Below are 26,003 nucleotides of genomic sequence, written 5' to 3'. Positions count from 1 at the left end.
GAGTTATGAGCTCCGTCACGGAACGAATTAAACTCATAAGTCAAGGCCCCACTATATTAGTCTTAGTTCTTATTTTCTCCCCCTACTTTCTCACATTCAATCCCCAGATCCTATCCTTTTTAACTAAAAAGTATATCTGGAATCTATCCACTTCTTGTCATTTCTACTGTCACTATCCCCTGCTCAAAATTCTATAACTTGACACTCTGCCTCCAGTTTTGTTGTACTCAAATGACTCTCCACTGTGGCCAGGATAATCTAAAACTGCAAAACTGATTATGTTGATGACCTCTCATTCCCCTTAGGTTAAACCTCAAACTCTTTAAATGCTTTCTGAGGCTTCGTGTAATTGTACTTTGGCCTCCCTTCCTAGCCCCATCTCTGCCCTCTGTCCTACTTACACTTTATGGTGTAACCATGCTGTGTTTATCATTCTTGAATGTGACTTGCTCAGGACCTTCTCCGTTTTAATGGTGCTTCTTTGGGAGATCCTTTCTGATCTCTAGATTAGAGTTAGATGCCCTTTTATTGCTCTCATATCGCCACTTGATTCTTCTGTCACAACAAAACATACTTGTTTAATTATTTGCTTTTGTAATGGCATATTTCATGTTGTCATAGAGTCTCCAGCACCTATATAGTATCTGACACATAGAAGATTTTTAATATTTTGTACGTGAATATAGAAAGGGAGATGGTGTAGTTTGGGAGAGCCTTATTGAGAAGACAGATCTTCAAGAATGAGTACCTCTTTTTATTACAAATAAGAGAATAAATACTGCATGGATAAGACATATTTTCCTGCATATGGTTTTTTATTTAAGTGTATCATTGTGCATTTAGGTAAAATGCTGAACTCTTTTTCTGAACCTGTGCAGTTAGAGGCGTTAATTTCTCTAAGGGGATAGTGTGCATCAGGCTATTAAAGAAGCTGAATGTCTTTATTTTGTACAAATGAAAATTGTATATTTTTAGGGTATAATAACTTTACCCCAGATTTATTGAGATTCAATCGACATACTATGTAAATTTAAGATTTACAACACGTTGATTTGATACACATATTTTTGGTACTTATATATTGCTAAATTACTAGCACCATAGTTCAGTTTCTAAATATTTAATACAATATTATCAACTATAATCACTATGCTGTACATTAGATCTCCAGAAATTATTCATCTTATAACTGAGGCTTTGCACTTTTCGGCCAACATCTCCTCTTTCCCTCCATGTCCCCAGCCCTTTTAAGGAACCCCAACCTTAAGACTCATTTTGATTAGTCTTCATGATAATACATATTATGCTCATCAAATATTGTGAATGGGAGAAGGGAAATTATACTGACTTGTTAGTAGTCTACATTGATCTAAAACATTTTCCGTATAGCACTTTAGCTATCATTAAATTTCATTTAGTTTATTTCACAGGTATATAGTGTTCATAGGCATACAAATAAAGTGTTCATTAATTCAGATTATCCATCTGTGAAAGCTGTTTAAGGGTAACATGATGTATTCAGTATTCTAATAATTTTATTTTATTTTTTTTGTTTTATTTCTGAAACGCAATGTTTGTCATATGGTAAAGAGAAAGTATTTTTACATATAATTTTAAAGGATATTGGTTCTCTCTTATCAGAACTCTTTATCAGTCTTAAAGTTTCCTGATTTTACTGTGTTGTGGTAAATGAAAGCATTATAAGAACATTGATGAACACAAATGAGACACAATGAGAAATCACAATAAGAATGTCAATAACTTACATAGGTTTCATCCCTAGATTTACTATGCACTTTTGGAATTTAATAGTAATACATTGTCTTTTCTAGAATATATTAAATAAACATATAAAGGGCATTTTGCTTTGAAGCATAAAGTCTGAAGAATATGAAATAAAAATGAAGTTCCTGAGAAAAGTGAAATATTTTTACTTATTTATCTATTGACTATTATACACAATTATCAAAGGTTGCCAGAATAAAAGTTTTTCAGGTTTAGGGACTTCTAATTTTAATGGGTTGGATGAGTAATGTTTAGAAGAGAGAGAGTACAGTTTTTCTTGTTTAGTCATTATACTAAAGCTTAGTCATGCATGGAGAGCACTGCCTAATAATTAAGAATTGCCATTTGAACATGGTATTTGCAACACACATTGACACTTAATTAGATAGAATATTGCTTACTTTTAAAGAACTGACAAAAAAATGAAACTCTTCTTGGCAAGTGACATCTTTATAGTAGCAGAAGTGGGAAACTGGAGGATGTGGATCATTCTGTGTTTGATGATGCAGAATTGCTCTAAGCTGCAAGCTTACTATTTTCAGAGAGCATTAACAGCTTCAGCAAATAGCAAACACGACTGTGTCATCCTCCCTTAATACAGAGTGTTTGTAACTGCAAAGGGGAGACGATAAGCAATATATGAGATCTGATATCTTCATGATAGCTTAAAAAGATGGACAGATCTGCTGTTCGAGTTTTTCTTCACTAGCCCTGAAGATGCTGAGACAGAGAAATGGCTGTGATTATTTTTTGTAAGACAGAAAATGCAATCTTTAGGGGTTTCTGGGAATAGAAAGGTCATGCAGTCTGGAACCTGTGAGGCTTTTCAATCTCTAAGTCATCAGGTATGACCTCATGAATTATGATAAGACTATTAGATTACAGAGTTATTGCTTTTTCTAGCTCTTAGTCATTTGGAATATATTAATCTATGTAATTGTTTCTTATTAGATTTTCCTTATGATATTTGAACACGTAATATTTAGAATAATACACACCAGCTAAACAATCTGAATTTTAGAAATGTGTGTGTGTGTGTGTGTGTGTGTGTGAGCTTGTGCTTATTTTAGCTTTTTGGGGGGAAGTGGGGATTAAGGGAAATATATCTTGCATGAGATTAAAAACAAGGTTTGGGGCTTTACAGGTTTTTCCAGATTAAGCCCCAATACTGCATCTTTTATTGGGAATGATAAAAATAGCACACATTGTTCCAACTGATAAGGATACTTCATAGCTAGCTGCTTATATATAGTGACATATTAAAATGTTTTTATCTGGAATTTCTTAAGCATAGAAATAGATGTTGCTACCATTGTAGTGTGCAACCACACAGCAATATATGTGTGATGAGAAGAGACATGTTTACTAGCATTTGAGCTATAAGCTAATTTCCTGAAATTTATGTCTCAGTATCTGACCTGTATTAAAAGGCATTGGTTTTAATAATTTCTCAGCTCTATTGAAATAATGATGCTCTTGGTCCTTTCATCTGCTAAGGCATTGCTTATAGATGAAAGCAGATTATAAATGTATTTTTTTAAAGAAAGCTTGTGACATTTAAGCTTGTTTAAGGTTTTTGACCCAGAGATGTTCTGCATTTGCTTACTTTCATTTTCAAAATGAAAAGACTTGACTACATTGACATATTAACTACAAAGAGTAGAGAATCATTACAGCAAATAATTTGGATTTATGTCTATTTTATCCTGAAACTCTCTTATTTTAAACTATCTTTACCTACCTAGTTATAATACATTTAACTTCGGTTTGATGTAGCATATTCTTAGAATTACATGCTTGGTAATTAGATACTGTGCCTGTGTTTGACATTCAGATTATGAAGGAAATATGATACATATTTTTATATGATACATATTTCTGCTTGAATTTTAGAGGATACTTGATCATATATTCCATATTAAATAAGCAAAAAGAGATAAAATGTTGCAACACTTCTCAACAGATAGTTTTGTTTTTGTGATTTGGTAGCATGATTAGGCTTTAATGCTTCATTAGAGTGAAGTGATATAGTATTAAAAATGAATATATTATCAAAAGACTGAAGTGGAAGTCTGAAGCAGTGATTTAATTCAGTTCTCCTTTTTAATTAAAACCACATTGAAAAGTTATACCTACTGATATTGGCTATAATTTATATGTTATTCAGGCTACTTAGCCAGCTTATATTCTTATTAGTAGGGAAGATTGCCATATTTTTAAGCTTGATTAGTTTTGGAATGATGTGAATATACCTTTTAGTTGCTACAAAACCTGTTTAATCTGTTAGAATTTATTTTCAGTATTTGCATGTACTAGTCACTATGAGTACATTCTGTTTCTTGGCATTGCTTTGGGATTACTCTAAGTATTGGTTTCACAGAATTCTGCTTGTTTTCACTATATTTATGACCTTTCAAAGGAACCCAACCCTAAAGCTTTTTTTTGGGGTTACTTTCCTTTAGTGATACTCAAATGAGGATATTTCAAAAGTTTTATAAGGTGAAAAAATTACTGTATTAGAATTTTTATTTCTTTTACAAATAGGAGAAATTCTCTCCATTGTTATGTCAAAACATGTTACATTAAAAAAGTAAAGATTGGTTAGAATGTCACAAACATTTAAATTTACTGTCAACCATTTTTCCTGTCCAGCAAGAAGATCTTGACGTTCTGAATTGTGGAATGAATTGTAAATCTGCCCAGTAGCAATTGGCTATCTTCATTTTACAATGGTTGTCTCTGTCCATACCATTTTATACATGCCTTTCATTATACATCATAAAGGTTTTTAAAAGTGAGCAGCCTATAATCAACTATTTGAGTAACTGTTCAATTCAGTAAACATTATGTGCAAGCTGATCATTTACACAAGACTGCATTTGGTGTTGTAAGCAATACAGAAAAGAAAAAGTTGTTTCCTGCTTTGAAAATCATGAGAAAATGTACATGAGCTATGCTCACATTTTGAATTGATTTTTCAAAGGTGGTATGCTACAATCAGTTTTATGAACTGATTAATTCTAGAATGAATTATTCATAACTATTTTTCTCATGAAAATGTCTTGGTATTAGAGAAATAAAAGATTGGGTCAAACTATATAATTAAACATTCTATAATTTTGAAAATTGTATTTTCTTTATAACACATAATTTATTTCAACAGGGCACTTTACTAATAAACTGAATCAATAAAATAACCTGGTATGTTTTATAAGCCATAGTTGTTATTTTGAGAGTGAAGGTGGATCTACTAGTAGCTCATTTGCATGAGGCAGAAGCAAGAACTCCAAGAATCAGCTCAAAACAGGAATGTGATTAATTCAGTCTAATTTCAGGCCAGGCATAGGTAATTATGCATTATGGAAGAGGGTTTTGACTTCATAGGGTTTGAGCTTTAGCAAAAAAGAGTAGAAAGTATGGGAGTGTTTGATTTACGTAGGTCATATGGGAGTCCTTTGTATAAAATGGGGTGGAGTAGATAGGATTCACCTCAAGTTCTGAGAAAGGGAATTGGGAGGAGCTGTAATGGAAGTGGGCCATAGCCCACTGGCTGTTGGACATCCAGGCACTACTCTCTTCTCTTTCATACCAGTATCCTGGCAGAGAATATGCAAAAACCTTGTTTCCTCAGAACCCCAAACTGGGCCATGTTGCCCAATAATGCCTCCAAACTGCCTCTTTTCTTGTAGTAAAGCAATAGAAAATTGATATGCAAATTCTTCTGATTTGTATAGTATGATGGCTATGCATCTGGGCTGCCACTTTCACTGTGTTCAAATCTTAGCAATACCACTTAGCAGCTGTATGATCTTGGGCAGGTTACTTAATCTTTCTAGGTATCAGTTTCCTCATTTGTAATATAGGGATAGCAATGGCACCTACCTCAAAGATTTATTGTGAAGATCAAGTGAATACATGTTTATAAAGCACTTTTAAGAGTAGCAAGCACAGCCCTAGCCAATTTGGCTCAGTGGATAGAACGTTGGCCTGTGGACAGAAGGGTCCTGGCTTTGATTCCAGTCAAGGTCATGTACCTTGGTTGCTGATTCCCTGGCCCTGGTCGGGTGTGTGCAGGAGGCAACCAATCGATATGTCTTTCTCTCATCGATGTTTCTCTCTGTCTCTTCCACTCTCTCTTAAAAAAGAAATCAATGGAAAAATATCCTCGGGTGAGGAAAAACAAAACAAGCAAACAAACAAACAAAAAGTAGGAAGCACATCATTGGCAACATTAATTATTGACAAAGATTATATGCATTCAAAGACATTGAATGAGCTGTTGGCAAGTGTTGATCATGGTAGTCGTGCAGTTTAGTTTTGTTACTTCTTTCATTCTCCTTATCAAATAAGAAATTGAGTAAAAAACATATGGTATACTGAGTAAAGATGATTATAAAAAAGGCAAGCCAAGAAAAACATGCTACTGCTAATAAAATTGTAACATTTACTGACTATAATAATTGTGGTTTGATGAGAATTTTTGTGTTTAAAGTATTTTGCATCTGCGTACTTTGCTGATTGAAGCTTCTATAGTATTCTATGTGTTGATCTTTTGCTTTCCTATGTTGTACCAACTACATTCATGACAGGAAGATTATTGGGCCTTTGGGCAAATTTAATGTTGAGTCTTTTTTACTTATAGGTGAAGATTAAAATTAAGAAGTAAAACTAAGGTTTAAAGAAAATAAGAGATAAGTTATATAGCTTAGATTTCATGACCTGATTTATTTTTAAATAAAAAAACACAGGACAAAAAACTTCACTGAAAGTTAAATGCACGTGTTTTGTAATTTTATTTTTTAATTAATATTTTTATCCTAGTTGAAAGACCAAAATGAAATATGTTATAAAGACAATATTGTGTATGAATAGAACATTTCAAGTTTCTATTTGTAAAAATATAATATTTTGATTAATATAAAACCATCTATTTGCTTAAAAATTGACATGCTTCTAAGTACAAGTGAATAATTTGGTATTTAAATGAAATCTAAATGCCTTTGTGTTCCATTTTGTGACAGCTTTGTATTTTAGTTGTCTTTTCTTGAACTATTTTTCTCAATGTACAACTCTTTTCTCCATTTTGCACAGGTTTCAAGCAAACCTCAGCATAATGCAATTTGTTAAAACAATCATACAAAACCTTACAATACTCTGGTAATAGTATTAGGCAAGAATATAAAGACTGATGGTTTACTTCCTTCAGAAGGTCACAGCTTGTGAGTCATACACTCTAAATACAAATAACTATAACACAATGTGGGAAGTGGGAAGTGCCACAGAGATTCAAAAGAGAGACAAAAGAAGCACAAATATTTTTTTTGTGTGTGAGTACAATGGGTAGGCTTTTCCCAGCTGAGTGGGGAGAGGAGAGGAGAGGCAGGTTAGAGGGGGTGTTAGGTAATTATGGAAACGGTGGCATCTGAGGTAGACCTTGAAAACTGGCCAAGATAGGAGAAAGGTCATTTCAGGCAGAGGAAGCAACAATGACAAATGTAGGGAGGCAGAAAGAAATAATATACTTGAGCAGAATGAAATAGTTCATTTTGGCCTAGCCTGGTGGGGTACTTTAGAGTATCACAGGGAAAGATTGTTGGGACCAGACAGTGTAGAGTCTTATGTGTTAGATTATGATTTCTAAAGTAAGAACGTTTCTGTGCTGATCTACTTATTCTTAGGAGGAAATAAAATTAAAAACCAAAGAGCAATACCTATATTTTTACAGTGATTTTCAGAGCTCTAACCCTCCTGGGACTTTGGAAATGAAAATTAAATTCCTGAGTAGATTATTAGTAGTTAGTAGACAAGGTAGGGGGTAGAAGCAAAATGAAGGATTTTAATAAAATTCTCTATCAAAATTGCACATGAGGGCATTTCTCAGTCTATCCGCAACCACTCACAAGTCCTAGATTTCAGATCCTAAGAGACCTCCTGCTTGTCCCTGATGTAAACTCTGTTTTATTGGTAGGTAATCTGATTTAGCTTTGGCTTTATTTTTGACATTTCCTAGACCAAGGACAATCTAGAGGGATCATTTTAATACAATGAATACGAATGTCACTATGGTGAATATTTGAATAATAAGGACTTTATCTTAGGGAAAATTGAATTTAGTAATTGCTATTTATAATCATGGAAGCCACAGAGATATTTTAGCTTTGCTCTTTGTTCATTTAGAAGTGATAAAGTAAACCATCATTGCTAATACTTTTAATGTGACCTTTAAGTCTACTCCACATACCAGAAGCATTTCAGTATTGCCTGAGGCTAGTTAAAAAGCTGGTAACATGCAAGAGCAGATTTCCTTTAGATGTGACAGCTGGGATGGGACTTTTGTTATCAGGCCCAGGAAGTTGATATTTGTACGTAGGAATTGTACAAAAATTGGAATTGAAGACTCTCATTTAAAGTATGTCAGAAGTAAAACTTGTGTGAATAAAAATGAAATCAGATACACTTGCTCTTCTGGCTCTATATTTAGAGCAATAGCAGACCCATAGAATTGAGAATACTCTGTATCTTCCCATAGAAGTTTGTATTATTAGGAAACCCCATTTTCTAGAAGTTCTTGTGAGGTTGCTTTTATTTATTTATTTTATTTATATTTACTTTTAAAAATTCTCACCCAAGGTTATGCTTTATTGATTTTAGAGAGAGAGGAAAGGAGCGAGAGAGATTGAGAAACATCAATCGGTTGCCTCCCGAACACACCCTGATGAGGGATCAAATCCACAGCCTAGGTATGTGCCCTGACTGGGAATTGAACCTGCAACTCTCCGGTGTATATGACATGGGATGATGCTCCAACCAACTGAGCCTCCTGGCAAAGTGAGGTTGCTTTTATTAATCCTTGCGACTTCACATTGCCTGGGAATGAGCCATACATATGGTAGGGAGCCAATAAGTTTTCAGTTTTAAAATCATAGACCCATTTCTGGAAAAAACCTTGGAAATTATAGGGCTTTGGGTTGCTTTCAAACTTTTAAACATTTAAACATTTTTTCCTCAAAAAGCAGATAAAAGACTTTAGTGAAGTGATCCTTTCCCCAATTAAACCTTTTAAAAATGATAATATGGGAATATTATCAGAATAAGTTAAAAAGATAATTGGGTATTTCTTTATCAAGCTTATCTTTCTAAAAGGCAACAGAGCCCAGTTTCAATGAAGCCCATTGCAAAATGTGCTGCATATAAGTGTATACCACTTATTCCTATGAGTTTTTTTAAGTCTTATTAAATCTAATAAGAATTTGAGTTTATTGTATAGTCTGGAGGGAGGCAATATAGCACAGTAGTTAAGAGCGAGAGTTTTAGAGCTGGACTTATTTGGATTCCATCTTTTCCATTTTACTGGCAATTTTTATTTTAGAAATGTTACCTAATCTCTCATTTCTCAGTATTGTCATCTGTAAAATGGAGATACTAATTTTTGGAATTATGAAAAAGCTACAAAAGTTAGAAAACAAATCTATCCTTTCAAGTAATTTACATTATTTTATAAGTAAAGATTATAATTATATATATGTTTAGTACTTTCATATATATATGTATATATGTACATATTATACTTTGATTACATATAATATACTAAAAAAGAGACTAAGTAGCTTGCCTAAGGTAAAAATTGCCAACAAAGGAAAGGATGATATGGGATTCAATCCTGGAAGTATAGCTCTAGAGCTCTTGCTCTTAGCCATTGTGTTATACCACGTAGAGTTATAGACACTTGAATTAGATAGCATTGTGTAATTTAGTATATTCAAAATGCCAATTAAGATGAGAAACATCAACATAACTGCCATGGAAGATATTATTGAAGAGGTGACTTGACTTTGATTATACTCCTTCCTGCTTTTCTTTCACTTCAAATAATATATGTAAAGTCATTAGCACAGTTCCTGTCATAGGTGCTTAATAAATTATGAGTTGTTATTCTTATCATAATTGTTCTGATAATTTCTTCTCCAACATTCCCTAACTGGTGCAACATAATGTTTGAAAACCATGAATCCAATCTATAGTCATGAGTCAAATTACCCACCAGCGATTCTTAGTTGTAATTATGCATCAGAGTCACACATTTAGCTTTTTAAAAACATTGATGCTCAAAGCTTATCTTCGAAGTACCAAAAAGTCTATGAAAATAAAACCTAGGCTTCTATATTTATAAAAAGCTTTCCCAGTGAATCTGATGGGCAGCCAGATGGAGAACTGCTGCTTTCCATGGTGATGAATTCCGAATTTATTGCACCATTGTACATTTTAACCTCTGTTTAGTGTTTCAGACATTGCATCGTGATAGAAATCTCTACTCATTTATCTTATAAATATCTCAAACTTGCCAAAAGTAAACTTATTATTTTCTCTTCAAAAGTTCTTTATCTTTCCTGGCATGATGACCTCATAATCATTTTCAACCACTTTATCCCAATCTTAAATCCAATTACTCATCAAGTTTCTCCTAAGGAGTCTAAAATTTACACCTTCTTTCCCCATTGTCTTGACCTCTGTGTGAGTTCACATTCATTTTTCTCTTGGACTAATTTCTTAATTAGTATTTTTTTTCTTCCTATCACCTACTCCCAAAGCAACCTTCTCCCCATTCAGCTGCCAGAGTATGGTTTCTGAAATTGAAACCAGAAACAGACATTTCACTGCTTAAATTCCCCATTACCTTCGCAATAATTCTCAGTTAAGAACATGCAATATTTGTTTCTTTTTTTTTTTTTTTTTTACTTATTTTACTTAGCAAAATGCCTTCAATGTTTTGCAAAAGGCAGTATTTCTTTCTTATGCATGGTGAATAATATTCCATTATGTTAATTTTATCTATTTATCTACTGACAGACTTTGGTTGTTTCTATATCTTGGATATTGTAAATAATGTGGCAATGGACATGGCATGCAGATATCTCTTTGAGATAGTGATTTTATTTCTTTTGGATATATACCCAGAAGCAGGATTTTTAGATCATATGGTAGTTATATTTTTACTTTTTTGAGGAATGAGGAAGTGACATTTAAACAACCATCTTTAGTTAAACTTAGTCTAAGTTCCACTAGTTAGAAAGAGACAGGCTCAAACTTTTAAAAATGTGGTCCTCTCTGCTTTTAATGCTTTTGGCCCCTCATTTCGCCTGGTTTTTGCTTGCCTAACTCTTTCTTATGCCTCAAGGTTTATTTAGATTAAATAAGTTAAACATCACCTCATTATGAAACATTCCTTCTTTCCTACAGAGTGAATTAGGTGTTTTTTTCCTTTTGTTCTTCTGGGTTCCACTATTTACCTTAATTGAAGTGCAATGAATACTGTATTGTAGACATTGGTTTTCCTGTTTGGACTATAAATGATTTAATGGCAAATGCAGTATTTTTTATTTCTTTATAGCCAGCACTAATACAATGTCTGGCACGTGGTAATTACTTAATAAGTACATTTTTTTTGTTGAATAATAAAATGGGGAATGAGTATGAAATGTTCATGGAAAAATATGGCCTAGGTCACTTAGGTAATCATTAGGACTTCATCTTAGTTGAAGTGTATAAATAGACTTGAACCAGACTCTGAAGTGTTTTAAAGTTATATTAAGGAATTTTAGATTTTTATGCTTAACTAATATAACATCTTTGTAGTGTAGCATATTGGCTAAGAGTATCGACCTTGGTTCAAACTCACTCTCTACTTCGTAGTAGCTGAAGATTCCTGGGAAAGTATCTTATTCCCTTTAAGTCTCAGAATACTAACCTGTTTTGAATATTTTTAATGAGTAAATGTATGTAAAGTTCTAGTACTTTGTCACATTGTAAACTTTACTATGAATATTACTTGTTATTTTTACTGCAATTATAGCATTATTAAAGAGATGGAAAAAAAACACAATGAAATGGAAAGATATTCCATGTTCATGGATTGGAATAAACAAAATAGTTAAAATGGCTATATTACCCAAAGCAATATATAGATTCAATACATCAAAGTCCCAATGTCATTTTTTAAGGAAGTATAACAAAAAAATTATGGAACCACGAAAAACCCCAAGAGCCAAAGCAATCCTGAGATAAAAGAAGAAAGCAAAGTATCACACTACTTTAAATTATACTACAGAGCTATGATAATCAAAACAGCATGGCATTGGCAGAAAAACAGACACACAGACCAATGGAACAGAATTAAGAGCCCAGAAATAAAAGCACAGTTGTATGAGCAAATACTTTTTTGACAAAGGAGCCAAAAACACACAATGGAGAAAAGAATGCCTCATCAATAAATGGTGATGGGAGCATTGGAAAGCCACACTCAAAAGAATAAGTTATATTACCATTTGTGATGAATTCAAAATGAATCAATTAACTAAATATAAGATCTGAAACAGTAAAGTACATAGAAGAATGTATAGGTAATAAACTTATGGAGCTTGGTATTAGGGAACATTTTATGAATTTGATCCCAAGGGAAGGCAAAAATAAATGAATGGAACTATATAAAATTAAAAAGTTTCTGCACAGCAAAAGAAACCAACAATAAAACAAAAGGGCAACCAACTGAATGGGAGATGATATTTGCACAAAACAGCTCTGACAAGGGGTTAATATCCAAACTATATAAAGAACTCATACAACTAAACAACAAACAAACAATCTAATTAAAAAATGGACTAAGGACCTGAACAGATACCTCTCCCAAGAAGACATACAAATGGCCATCAGATATATGAAAAGATGTCCAACTTCACTAGCTATTAGGGAAGTGCAAATCAAAACTACAATGAGACACCACTTCACACCTGTTAGAATGGCTATTATTAACAAGTGTTGGAGAGATTGTGGAGAAAAAGGAACCCTCATTCACTACTGATGGAAACGTAAACTGGTACAATCACTATGGAAAAGAGTATGGCAGTTCCTAAAAAACTAAGAATAGAGTTATCATTTAAAAGCAATTTCTCTTAAGGGTTTCTACCTAAAAAACTCAAAAACATTTATTCACAAAGATTTATGCACCCCTATGTTCATTATAGCATTACTCACAGTGGCCAAGACATGGAAATAACCAGTGTCCTACAATAGATGATCGGATAAAGAAGATATGATACATATATATGGTGTCCCCCCAAAATATACACACTTTAACAGCTGATAGCTCAATTTTAAAAATTAAATGTATTTTAATAAACACTGCTTTTATAATTATTCAGAGTGTATAAACATTTCTAGTGATTTAATACATGCTATTATGAATTAAAATTGTGTTTTAGTTTACTTGTTTGATCAAGCTATCAGTGACTTTGATGAAAATAAAGAGCAGCTTTATTTTATTACAAACTAGAGGCCCAATGCATGAAGATTTGTGCAAGAATGGGCCTTCCTTCCCCTAGCTGCTGTCACTGCCTTCGCTCCGTCAGAGCCTTCTTTCTGCCTTCCCATGCTGCCCAGTGGCCTGGAGCAGCTGAGGTGGTGCGGCATGCCTGCGTTGTCACCATGGTGACGACGCAAGCATCCTGCCCCACCCCCAGCCACTCAGTGCCTGCATATGCAAATTAACCCTCCATCTTTGTTGGGTTAATTTGCATACTCACTCCTGATTGGCTGGTGGGCGTCGTGAATGTATGGTCAATTTTCATCTTTCTCTTTTATTAGTGTAGATGCCTTTCTTCAGTTTAATCTCTTTTGATTCCCCATAGTGCTCTCTCATTGCTTCCCATTTAAAATCTAATTTCATTTTTTTCATGTTTAGGGTATTTTTATTTTCTTTCTCTATGCTCCTTGAAATTTTAGATAATTAGGGAATTTAAGAGCACAAGTTTTTTGTTTTTATTCTTTATTAGCTCTAAAATGGCAAATAAATAAAGCAGCCTTTCCCTATTTCCTCTCCCATGGTTTTGGTATTTGTATAATTAGGAAAATCACTTTGCTTAAAGTGGCTATTAAATGTAATAAAAGTCAAATTTTTAGTAAACTGTGTGCCTAAGTTTTCTACTATTTTATTAATGATATGATAAAACTTATCACTTATCCGCAATCACTGAGGTTAAAGGAAAAATATCACTGAAATTTACTTTTAAAATTATTTCTTTTCTCTGCTTTTCTTATCATTGAAGTTCATCTTATAATGTTTTATTTATCTTATTCCTCAGTACCATTTTAGTTATCTAAAAATATTTTGAAATTTTCTTATTTATTCAAGCCATAATACCTTACAAATATTATTTAATTAATTCCACTCTGACTTGCTTTGTTGGCTTTCTTATATTAGGAATCTTCTTTCCATTTCCAGTTTGAAAATTATTGAATATTCAAGTCCAAATCACCTATAAATCATTAAACTGCAGACACTAGGGTATTATTTGTTTAAATAATTTGTATAATTGACTACTGTGTATGTAGGCCAACTCAGGACTGTCCCAATTTATGCTGAGAAGGCTAAATACTTGTGTACTACTCTAAGTTTTTAGATTCTGACAAAGTTGTAAAGAACAAGTCTTTATTCATGATGCAATAGGTAAACATTGCTAATTTTATTTAAAAATGTATATGTATATCTGTATTCCCTTTCTATAATTGATACTAATGACTTCTACAAGTTTACAATATGTCAATAAAAACATTAGGGTTTTGGTTGGCAGGAAAGGAGAAGGGTATTGCTATATGAGAAGATTACAAATGTTATTATCTTAGGCTAAAGCACAGATAGGTATTTACATAGAGATAAAAAGTGATTGTTATACTGATGTGGAAATAGCTTAATATAAAAAAATTGAAGTATTGTTCAACTAGAAAGGATCTTAGAGGTCATGAAGTTGATTTTTAAATTTATTTTTATCATATTTGTTTATGTCTTTTAGTTTCTTGGCTCAGGATTTCGTCTAGCATCTCAGACATCCTTTATGGAATAATTTTATTTCTTCCTGAAGTATATACTTAGAAATTCTGTTAGAAAGGATTCGTGGTAATAAATTGACTCAGTTTCTGTTTTTCTTAAGTGTCTTTCGAGAATATTAGCTTAGCTGGGTATTCACTTCTAGATTAACATTTTTTTTTTAGTATACTGAAGTTAGTATTTTACTCTCTTCTAGCTTCTATTTTGATTAATTTATCATTACTTTGTAGGTGATCCTTTTTTTCTTTGCTGTTTTGAAAATGTGTCATTCTATAGTTTCACATGATAGGTGTAGGTGTGAATTATATTTTAATTTTCCTGTTTGTGATTCATTGTGATTACTGAATCCAAGGATTCATGTTGTCTATCATTTTCACCTATTATTTTCACCCAGTGCTCCTTCTTATTTTCTCTATTCTTAACTACTAGAACTTCCAATTAGTTATATGTTAGACTTTTACATATTATCCTCCATTTAAAAAAATTAGCATATTTTCATATTATCATTCTGTTTTATATTCTGTGTAACTTTTTCAGATCTTTTCTCCAGTTTTCTAATTCTTATATAATTTTTTCAGTCTACTGTTTTACCTATCCAAGAAGTATTTAATTTTAAGAATTATGTGTATCCTTGTGCGTTGTACTTAACATGAGGTCTGTAAGCGCTTTGTGGGAAAGAATCATGCCTTACTGAATTTGTAGCTCCCATAGTAGAAATAATAATATAAATATTATTTATGGAGAACTTACTACATGCTTGGCAGACTCAAGCACTTTATATCTTTTAATGTCACTCAAGATACAGAGAAATTACAGAAGATTCCTATATAAAGTGAAACAAAATTTCAATCCAGGTACTATGCAGCTCCACATACCTCTCAGCATTTACCCAACATGACTTTTGTTGACCTCCTAAAAGGGAGCATCAGCAGCAGAGGGGTAGGTCATATCTGTAAAACTTGTACTTGAACATCAAACAAGCTCATGGGGATGCAGCAGATGCTTAAGGAAGAAAGGACATAGCAGGATAAAAGAAGAAGGCCTATCATAAGACAGATGGAGACTTGTAGGGCACTTAAGAGTAAGCAACATGAAGAGGCTAAAGACAGCATGATGCAGAAGTAAGGAAATGTAGCAGCAGTTAACACCATTTTCAGGGTATAAAATTTGGCAAATTGGCAGAACTGAGACTCTAGAAGGATTTTTAAGAACAAGATAAGAATCAAGTCCAGAATTCAAAACATATCTAGAGGATCAGGTGGGCAAACAAGACAGGAACTCAATTGTGAGGTATCACAACCCTTTGAAATACTTTTGGCTAATTAAAACTGTTCCTGATTTCTCAAAACACTTTTAATCCTTAACCATCAGATGTGAAGCTTTCTAGGAGAGAACATATTCTTTAGGTCACAGTGACAGTAATAAGTACAATACTGTATGTTGTGATGACGTTAATTCTGAGTCAGAATTAGCTTAGCATTGGAAGACTTTCACCCCTGAGCCTTTCAATGCTGAACTTGACTCTGGACTATTTCATGTCAACCAATGAACTTCACTGACCTGTGTATTCCCTGGCTGGTCTTTTTCTTTTTTTAAATTTAAATTCTTTATTGTTTAAAGTATTACATAAGTCTCCTTTTCCCTCCATTGACCTCTCCCCGACTGCCCCCCTCCTCCAGCACATGCTCTCACCCCTCCCCGCCCCGCCCCGGTCTGTGTCCATTGGTTATGCTCATATGCATGCATACAAGTCCTTTGGTTGATCTCTTTACTCTGGCTGGTCTTTAAAGCTTGCCTGGGTAGAGTTTTCCAAGTAAATGGGATTAAAAAAAATCTTGAAGTTTTTACATGATGATTTATAATGCCTTCTTAGTTCTATTCCTATGACAGAGGGTTTTGCTCTCCAAACCTTATTCTCAGTTCTATTTTTTCTTATATGTGTAAAAATGAAATAACACATTTACTTTGCATAAGTAAATGAAACCTAATTGCCACCTCCCCAATTAGATACTTTAGAAAGGAACTCAACTGCTTTTATTAAAAATACATAGGAAAGGAGACAGAGTGGTTTATTGTGCTACTTTAGAATAGATATATTTTATGTGATTGAATTACTCTAGTATATATGATAGATTTAAGTTGTATTACTGGAGTGGTATAATCTATATTTAGGGTAGATACCAGATTTTAAATACCTAATTTCAAAGTAATGTGCTAGTAAAAATAGATGGGTTCATTTTTTTTTTGAAAATATAACATACTAAGTGAAATTCAAAGTTGTGCTTGACTTATGCTTAGATTTTAGGTCAGCTAGTATTTTCTTGAGCTCCTATGATAAGCTAATCTCTGAACTGATACTTTCATATCTAATGTCCTATGTAATACAGTCTAATATAATTAGAGGTTAAAACATAACCTTTTATATTGGTATAATACTTTTGTTTACATGGTAAAAATGAGGAATGCCTCTAGAATAAATATGGATGCACACGTAGTATATTAACATTGAAACTAAATGTTAATGCTCAATTTTCTTAATTTCATAATTAAAAATAAAAGGTAATGAGTATATGGCCAAGAAAACCAAGAAGTAAAAATCCTGCATTTATTTGGTAATGACAAAAAGGTAACTTCTGTAGATTAAATAATGGATTCATATGTTAAATATTAACATAAAATCTATGAGTTAATATCAGTTTCTTAATTTTATAATTGAAAATAAAAGGTAATGGGATGAATGGGAAAACCACGAAGTTAAAATCCTGTATCTTAGTTACTGAAATAGGTAGTAACAACACATCGTATTAAAGCATAGTATGTAAATAGTGTGGTGAAATGTTATGTGTAGAAAATACATGCTTTAACATTAGTTAAATGAATACCTTAGTTTTCTGTGAAATATTTTAACATTAATGAGAACTGACAAGTTTGGAGGCTTTGTAAATAATAAACACTTTTAAAACTAGCTCTCAGGTCATGCTTATAAAATACATTTGTCTATGTATTTCTGCTACTCTAGTCTTATGTCATTATCTCTCATTGGCTGAACTCAGTTGGAAGGTAGAAGCAACGGGGCCTGATGATGCAATCCATAAAGATAGAGCATAGATAAGAGTGGAAAGTGAATCTGTTATGGCTAGTGGAGAGTATATAGCACATAATATTTTCTAATACCCAGTATCTAACAAAAAGGCAGAAAAAGTGGTTGCTTTAAAAATTGTTATGACAAATACTTTCAGGGAAGAAAATTCTGAATTGAAAACAAACTGCTTTCTTCTCTATTAATCCATTCTCAAATGAGATAAGATTTATCAAAAGGACATGAAAAAGTTAATCTTCCTGCTCATGGGATTGCTGTTAGATTTTGGATTATAAAACTAGAAAAATTTATTTTGTTGAAGACTGTGCTCAAGAGTTCTGATAAGTCAGAAAAATGCATTTTTATATGTATTCACAGAGAACTTAATGATATTTTCAAACAATCCTAAAATAAATTGTTACATTTTTCTGAAGATTTTAACACTTAAATGTGCAGGTCCATATTAATTGCTCTTTTAAGAGAGGGTGGACTGGTTCAAGGTCACTTCAAATGTGAGAGTTGAGTAGAAAGCGTTTTTTTTCTGCTATCTTATCTAATAAAGAAGAAATATGCTAATTTACTGCCCTGCCCTCAAGATGGCGGAGCTCACAGCCAATAAGGAGGGAATATGCTAATTGACTGCCACACCCTCAAAGATGATGACACCCACAGCCACAAAATTGCTGGCAGGGGAGGGCAGTTAGGGGCGACCAGGCCTGCAGGGGAGGGCAGTTTGGGTGGACCAGGCCTGCAGGGGAGGGCAGTTAGGGGTGACTGGGCTGGCAGGGGAGGGCAGTTGGGGTGATCAGGCCGGCAGGGGAGCAGTTAGGTTTCGATCAGGCTGGCAGGGGAGTGGTTAAGAGGTGATCAGGCTGGCAGGCAGGCGAGTGGTTGGGATCGGGCCTAAACCGGCAGTCGGACATCCTCTGAGGGGTCCCAGATTGGAGAAGTGCAGGCTGGGCTGAGGGATGCCCCCCCCCCCCCCCGGGTGCATGAATTTCATGCACCAGGCCTCTAGTTTATAATTGTTCAGTTAAAATAACAATAACAATAACAAAACTCTTTCCTTTAAAATCTTTTTTGGAGGATACATATTTCTAATTTACATTTATAAACATTGAAGTTCAATAGAACAATGTCTTAATGTTTAGAAGTAATCATATTTTAGAAAATTATAGAATACATTTGGGTTATGCCAATTACATAGAATGTGTCTTTTAAAATGGCTGAATATAAATTAAATTTAGTCATAAGCATGGTTTAACTAGAAAGGATAGTATATAATGCTATATTTTCCTTGAGAAGGAATGGGAGAGATGGAAAACTAAGTCAAAATAGATCAGGAAAAGCTGTGTGGTATATGCCATTACAATAATATGTCCTTAAACTTAACATGGCAGAAACTTCAGAAATTGAAAAATATTGATTTGAAGAGTAAAGTATTATTATTATTATTGGTTAGAGGCTTACATAAATGGATTAAGATGTGATTTCTGTGTGAGTTAGTTACTGTTTCTCAGTCTCAGAGCCATAGTCTCTACCAGTGATTTTCAAATTGTAGGCTACAATTAATTTTTAGGCCTGAAATAGATTTAATAAATAATGACTGGTATTTTTAAATGAAATAGAATATCCTACAATAGAAAATATCAGGACACATTGTTTATAGTAAAAGTAAGTGTTCATTTGTGAAATTTTTGTTTTGGTTACATATATGTAAGTATGTGATTGTGTTGAACTATATATCACAATGGGTAATGTCCAAAAAGTTTTAAAGATTGTTCTATCCTGTTTACTGAAATCAATCATCTTAATAAATATTTACCTAATAGTGTAGCAAAGGTAATTGTATTGAGAGGTAATATAACATATTTATGTGTCTCTCGCTGTACATTGCTAAAATTTGTTCCTAAATGAATAAAGATACATAGGAATTAGGCTATACTAATGTATTTGATTTTCAACAAATCTAAAGAGATTAACAGTACAAAATGAAATAATAATTTATTTTACTGGTGTATTGAGATTACAACATAGACTGACACCCAGTGATGTATGTCCCTCTTCATTCCTGTCATCACACCCCATGTTTACCTGGTAATATGGAGGAAGGGAAATACCCTATTAAAAAGTTTTGAATAATATTGAAATGACCTTGGGAGCTATAAACAAAATGGATGAATCTCAGTCTGTATAGCAGTATCAATTTGTGTAGAGAATTTTTAGCCTAAAAGATCATTCATTTGATGTATCTATGAGACATCGAGAGTATTTAAAGGGAATAATGTATAGGAAAACAAAAATGAGTCACTTACATTGAGTTACATTCATATTCTAGCTTCTAGTTCTTGTTATTTAAAAGAAATATTAAAACAGATCACTTCTGCTTACAATTTTATAGTAATTAAAGAATTGCCATTTCCTATTTAGATCGCCCTCTGCTCTTCTTCAAAATTTCATTTATCTCAGTATTTTTACATTAGCTAATCAATAGAATATCTTTTGTATATGAATAGTATACGTATTTTATATAGCCAGCTAAAAAAGATTCAGGTCTTGAAATCAAAATTATACTGGGAGAAAACATCTTTTTTTTTTTTTTTTTTTTTTGGCTCTTTCTTTTTTTTTAATTTTTTTATTTTTATTTTTTTTTATTGCTTAAAGTATTGCAAAGGGTATTACATATGTGTCCATTTTTTCCCCCCTGCCCTAGACAGTCCCCTAGCCTCCCCTATCCCCCAGTGTCTTATGTCCATTGGTTATGCTTATATGCATGCATAGAAGTCCTTCGGTTGATCTCTTATACCCCTCCCTCCTGCCCCCCAACCCTCCCCGGCCTTCCCGCTGCAGTTTGACAATCTGTTTGAGCAGCTCTGCCTCTGTATCTATTATTGTTCAAAAGTTTATAATGGTCTTTATTATCCATGAATGAATGAGATCATGTGGTATTTTTCCTTCATTGACTGGCTTATTTCACTTAGCATGATGCTCTCCAGTTCCATCCATGCCGTTGCAAATGGTAGGAGTTCTTCTTTTTTACAGCAGCATAGTATTCCATCGTGTAGATGTACCACAGTTTTCTAATCCATTCATCTACTGATGGGCACTTAGGCTGTTTCCAGATCTTAGCTATGGTGAATTGTGCTGCTATGAACATAGGGGTGCATATATCCTTTCTGATTGGTGTTTCTGGTTTCTTGGGATATATTCCCAGAAGTGGGATCACAGGGTCAAATGGGAGTTCCATTTGTAGTTTTTTGAGGAAACTCCATACTGTCTTCCATAGTGGCTGCACCAGTCTGCATTCCCACCAGCAGTGCACAAGTGTTCCTTTTTCTGCACATCCTCTCCAGCACTTGTCGTTTGTTGATTTGTTGATGATAGCCAGTCTGACAGGTGTGAGATGGTACCTCATTGTTGTTTTGATTTGCATCTCTCGGATGATTAGTGACTTTGAGCATGTTTTCATATGTCTCTTGGCTTTCTGAATGTCCTCTTTTGAAAGGTGTCTATTTAGGTCCTTTGCCCATTTTTTGATTGGATTGTTTATCTTCCTTTTGTTAAGTTGTATGAGTTCCCTATAAATTTTGGAGATTAGGCCCTTATCAGATATGACATTGGGAAATATGTTTTCCCACACAGTGGGTTTTCTTGTTGTTTTGTTGATGGTTTCTTTTGCTGTGCAGAAGCTTTTTATTTTGAAGTAGTCCCATTTGTTCATTTTCTCTTTAGTTTCAAGTGCCCTAGGAGCTGTATCAGTGAAGAAATTGCTTCGGCATATGTCTGAGATTTTGCTGCCTTTGGATTCTTCTAGAATTTTTATGGTTTCCTGTCGTACATTTAAGTCCTTTATCCATTTTGAGTTTATTTTTGTGTATGGTGTAAGTTGGTGGTCTAGTTTCATTTTCTAGCATGTATCTGTCCAATTTTCCCAACACCATTTATTGAAGAGACAATCTTGGCCCCATTGTATGTTCTTGCCTCCTTTGTCAAATATTAATTGAGCATATTGGTTCAGGCCGATTTCTGGGCTCTCTATTCTATTCCATTGATCTATATGCCTGTTCTTGTGCCAGTACCAGGCAGTTTTGAGAACAGTGGCTTTGTAATACAGCTTGATATCTGGTATTGAGATCCCACCTACTTTGGTCTTTTTCAGGATTGCTGCAGCTATTCGGGGTCTTTTTTTATTCCAGATGAATTTTTGGAGAGTTCGTTCTAGATCTATGAAGTATGCCGTTGGTGTTTTAATGGGAAGTGCGTTGAATTTATGGATTGCTTTGGGTAGTATGGACATTTTAATGATGTTGATTCTATGAATCCATGAAGACGGTATGTTCTTCCATCTGTTTATATCTTCCTCTATCTCTTTTTTCAACGTCCTGTAGTTTTCTGAGTAGAGGTCTTTTACCCCTTTAGTTAAGTTTATTCCTAGGTAGCTTAATTTTTTTGGTGCGATGGTAAATGGGGTTGTTTTTGTAATCTCTCTTTCTGAAAGTTCACTATTGGTGTATAGAAATGCCTTAAGATTTCTTGGGGTTAATTTTGTATCCTGCTACATTGCCAAATTCATGTATTAAGTCTAGTAGTTTTTTGATGGAGTCTATAGGGTTTTGTATGTATAATATCATGTCGTCTGCAAATAAGGACAGTTTTACTTCCTCTTTTCCAATTTGGATGCCTTTTATTTCTTCTTCTTGTCTAATTGCAATGGCTAACACTTCCAGTACTGTGTTGAACAGGAGTGGTGAGAGTGGGCATCTCTGTCTTGTTCCTGTTCTTAGGGGAAATGCTGTTATTTTTTGCCCATTGAGTATGATGTTGGCTGTGGGCCTGTCATATATGCCTTTTATTATGTTGAGGTATGATCCTTCTACTCCCGCCTTACTGAGAGTTTTTATCAAAAATGGGTCTTGGATTTTGTCAAATGCTTTTTCTGCATCAATTGATATGACCATGTGGTTTTTTTCTTTCAATTTGTTTATGTGATGTATCACGTTTATTGATTTGCGGATATTGTACCATCCTTGCATCCCTGGGATGAATCCTACTTGGTCATGGTGTATGATCTTTCTGATGTACTGCTGGATCCGATTTGCTAAGATTTTGTTGAGGATTTTGGCATCTATGTTCATGAGGGATATTGGCCTGTAATTGTCTTTCATTGTGTTGTCTTTACCTGGTTTTGGTATTAGGGTGATGCTGGCTTCATAGAATGAGCTTGGAAGTGTTCCTTCCTCTTGAATTTTTTGTAGTAGTCTGAGGAGGATAGGTTTTAGTTCTTCCTTGAATGTTTGGTAAAACTCCCCTGTGAAGCCGTCTGGTCCTGGGCTTTTGTTTGCTGGAAGCTTTTTGTTGACTGCTTCAATTTCTTCCATAGTTATTGGCCTGTTGAGATTTTTAGATTCTTTCTGATTGAGTTTTGGAATGTTGTATTTTTCTAGGAATTTGTCCATTTCCTCAGGTTGTCTAGTTTGTTGGAGTAGAGCTGTCCATAGTATTTTTTAACAATCATTTGTATTTCTGTGGGGTCTGTTGTTATTTCGCCTCTATCGTTTCTAATTTTGTTTATTTGGGTCCTCTCTCTTTGATTCTTGGTGAGCATGGCTAGAGGTTTGTCAATCTTGTTTATCCTTTCAAAGAACCAGCTCTTGGTTTCATTGATTTTCTGTATTGTTTTTTTGGTCTCTATGCCATTTATTTCTGCTCTAATCTTTATTATCTCCTTCCTTCTGCTCACTCTGGGGTTTTCTTGTTGCTCTCTTTCTAATTCTTTGAGTTGTAGAGTTAGATGATTTACTACCATTTGTTCTTGTTTTTTGAGATAGGCCTGTAGAGCTATAAATTCCCTCTCAGGACTGCTTTCATTGTGTCCCATAGGTTTTGGATTGTTGTGTTTTCATTGTCATTAGTTTCCAGGATGTTTTTAATTTCTTCTTTGATCTCATTGGTAACTCAATCAATATTTAATAGCATGCTATTCAGCTTCCAGGTTTTTGAGTATTTTGGGTTGTTTTTATTGTAGTTTATTTCTAATATTATGCCATCGTGGTCTGCGAAGATGCTTTTTATGATTTCAATCTTCTTGAATTTGGGGATACTTTGCTTGTGACCCAATATATGGTCTATTTTTGAATATGTCTTATGAGCATTTGAGTAGAATGTATATTCCCTGGCTTTGGGGTGAAGTGTTCTGAAGATGTCTATTAAGTCCATCTGATCTAGTGAGTCAATTAGGATTGCTGTATCTTTGCTGATTGTTTGTCTAGACGGCTTATCCAGTGCTGTCAGTGGTGTATTAAAGTCCCCTACTATGATTGTATTGTTGTCGATCTCTCCTTTGATATCTTCCAGGAGTTTTTTTTTATGAATTTGGGTGCTCCTGCATTGGGTACATATATGTTTACCAGGGTTATATCTTCTTGTTGTATTGATCCCTTTAATATTATGAAGTGGCCTTCCTTATCTCTTGTTATGGCCTACACTTTGAGGTCTATTTTGTCCGATATACGTATTGCTACCCCAGCATTCTTTTCCTTTCCATTTGCCTGAAAGTTATTTTTCCATCCTTTCACTTTCAGTCTGTGTGAGTCCCTTCTAATGAGGTGTGTTTCTTGTAGACAGCAGATGTATGGGTCATGTTTTTTTTATCCATTCAGCCACTCGATGTCTTTTGTTTGGAGCATTTAGTCTGTTTACGTTTAAAGTTATTATTGAAAGATACTTGTTTATAGCCATTTCTTTTTTTGTGTGGCTGTTTTCTTTCTGAGCTTTTTAGTTCTTCTTTTTAAACCAGTCCCTTTAGCATTCCTTGCATTACTGGCTTGGTGGTGATAAACTCCCTTAGCCTTTTTTTTGTCTGTGAAGCTTCTTATTTCCCCTTCAAGTTTGAATGATCGCCTTGCTGGATAGAGTATTCTTGGATTCAGTCCTTTGCTTTGCATCACTTTGTAAATTTCCGTCCATTCTTTTCTGGCCTGATGTGTTTCTGTTGAGAAATCATTTGATAATCTAATGGGAGAGCCCTTGTATGTAACTTTCCGTCTCTCTCTTGCAGCCTGTAAGATTCTCTCTTTGTCCTGAACATTTGCCATGGTAATTATGATGTGTCTTGGTGTGGGTCTTTTTGGGGTCACCTTGTTTGGGACTCTCTGGGCTTGTGTGACTTTTTTCTTCCCCACCTCAGGGAAGTTTTCTGATATCATTTCTTCGAATAGGTTTTCTAATCCTTGTTCATCTTTCTGTTGTCCTGGTACCCCTATTATTCATATGTTGTTTTGTTTCATGTTGTCCCAAAGCTCCCTTAGGCTCTCCTCCTGTCTTTTAATTTTTTTCTCCAATTGCAGTACATTTTGGGTGTGTTTTGCTTCCTTGTCTTCTAATTCACTAATTCGGTCCTCCGCTTCTCCTAGTCTACTGTTGATACTTTCAATGGTGTTTTTCATTGCAGCTATATCACTCTTCATTTCTTCTTGGGTCTTACTTAAGTTGTTGATTTTTCATCTGTTTCTTCTAGCTTCTTCCATATGTTATTGATTTTTTCATCTGTTTCTTCTTGCTTCTTGCAGAGGTTGTCGATTTTTTCCTCCATCCGGTTTATGCACTCTAGGACCCTTATTCTGAATTCTTTTTCTGTCATGTTGCATGCCTCTGTATTACTTAGCTGCTTTTCTGGAGAGTCCTCCTTCTCTTTCCTTTGGGGATTTCTTTGTCTACCCATGTTTGATCTCACTGACATATCTAGACGTTGAGTCGTTCAGTGGCTGCTCCCTGGGTGGCAGTGACTCCTTGGTCTGTGGTTGCTCTTCGGGCGGTTGCGGTAGTAGCTGCTCTTCAGTTGGCAGCAGTTCTTCTGGTGGGTGCTGTTCACAGCTGTGGTGGCTCTTCTGGCTGGTGGGGGGAGGTTTCATGTACAGCTGCTGTTCCTCAGCAGAGGGTGTGGTGCTCAGGAGGCTGCCTTTGCTTGGATCTGCAGAGAGGAGAGATATAGGCTTCCAGATATCTCTAGTTGGGAGGAGCCGGCCCTGTTCCTGCCCTGGAAGTGCCTCGTGGTCGTGTTTCTCAGTCTGCTGTTCCTTGTACCCACAGGAGTGCCCTTGCGCAGCGGAGATGCCACCTTCCCCAAAGCTCGAGAACATCTTATTATATTCTTTATAAAGCTTTCCATTTTGCAATTGTTTTAAGAGACCACCATTGTAAAATATAGTGGAATAGTATTCCCTCTGACCTTTGAACATGGATGCATAATTAGCTTTTGGCATT

At 34.4% G+C, this 26,003-nt stretch overlaps 1 protein-coding gene across 7 annotated transcripts in view; it reads left to right on the top strand.

Annotated features, from left to right (window-relative positions):
- The window catches only part of SLC4A10 (solute carrier family 4 member 10), a 238,689-nt gene that overhangs the window by 58,221 nt on the left and 154,465 nt on the right, over positions 1-26,003 (top strand). For 6 of the 7 annotated variants that reach the window (XM_036320544.1, XM_036320546.1, XM_036320541.1 and 3 more), the window contains exon 1: positions 2,406-2,630. The exons of the other annotated variant lie outside the window; for it this stretch is intronic. In XM_036320544.1, coding sequence (XP_036176437.1) covers positions 2,550-2,630 — 81 coding nt within the window. In that variant the 5' untranslated portion in view covers positions 2,406-2,549. Of the gene's footprint in view, positions 1-2,405; positions 2,631-26,003 lie in introns of those variants that run through there. 7 annotated transcript variants of the gene reach the window in all.

The sequence above is a fragment of the Myotis myotis genome, unplaced genomic scaffold (genome assembly GCF_014108235.1).
Source record: "Myotis myotis isolate mMyoMyo1 unplaced genomic scaffold, mMyoMyo1.p scaffold_m19_p_8, whole genome shotgun sequence".
Taxonomy (NCBI): domain Eukaryota; kingdom Metazoa; phylum Chordata; class Mammalia; order Chiroptera; family Vespertilionidae; genus Myotis; species Myotis myotis.
The sequence above is the reverse complement of the archived record's forward strand: the minus strand, read 5'-3'. Positions and strand labels throughout refer to the sequence as shown.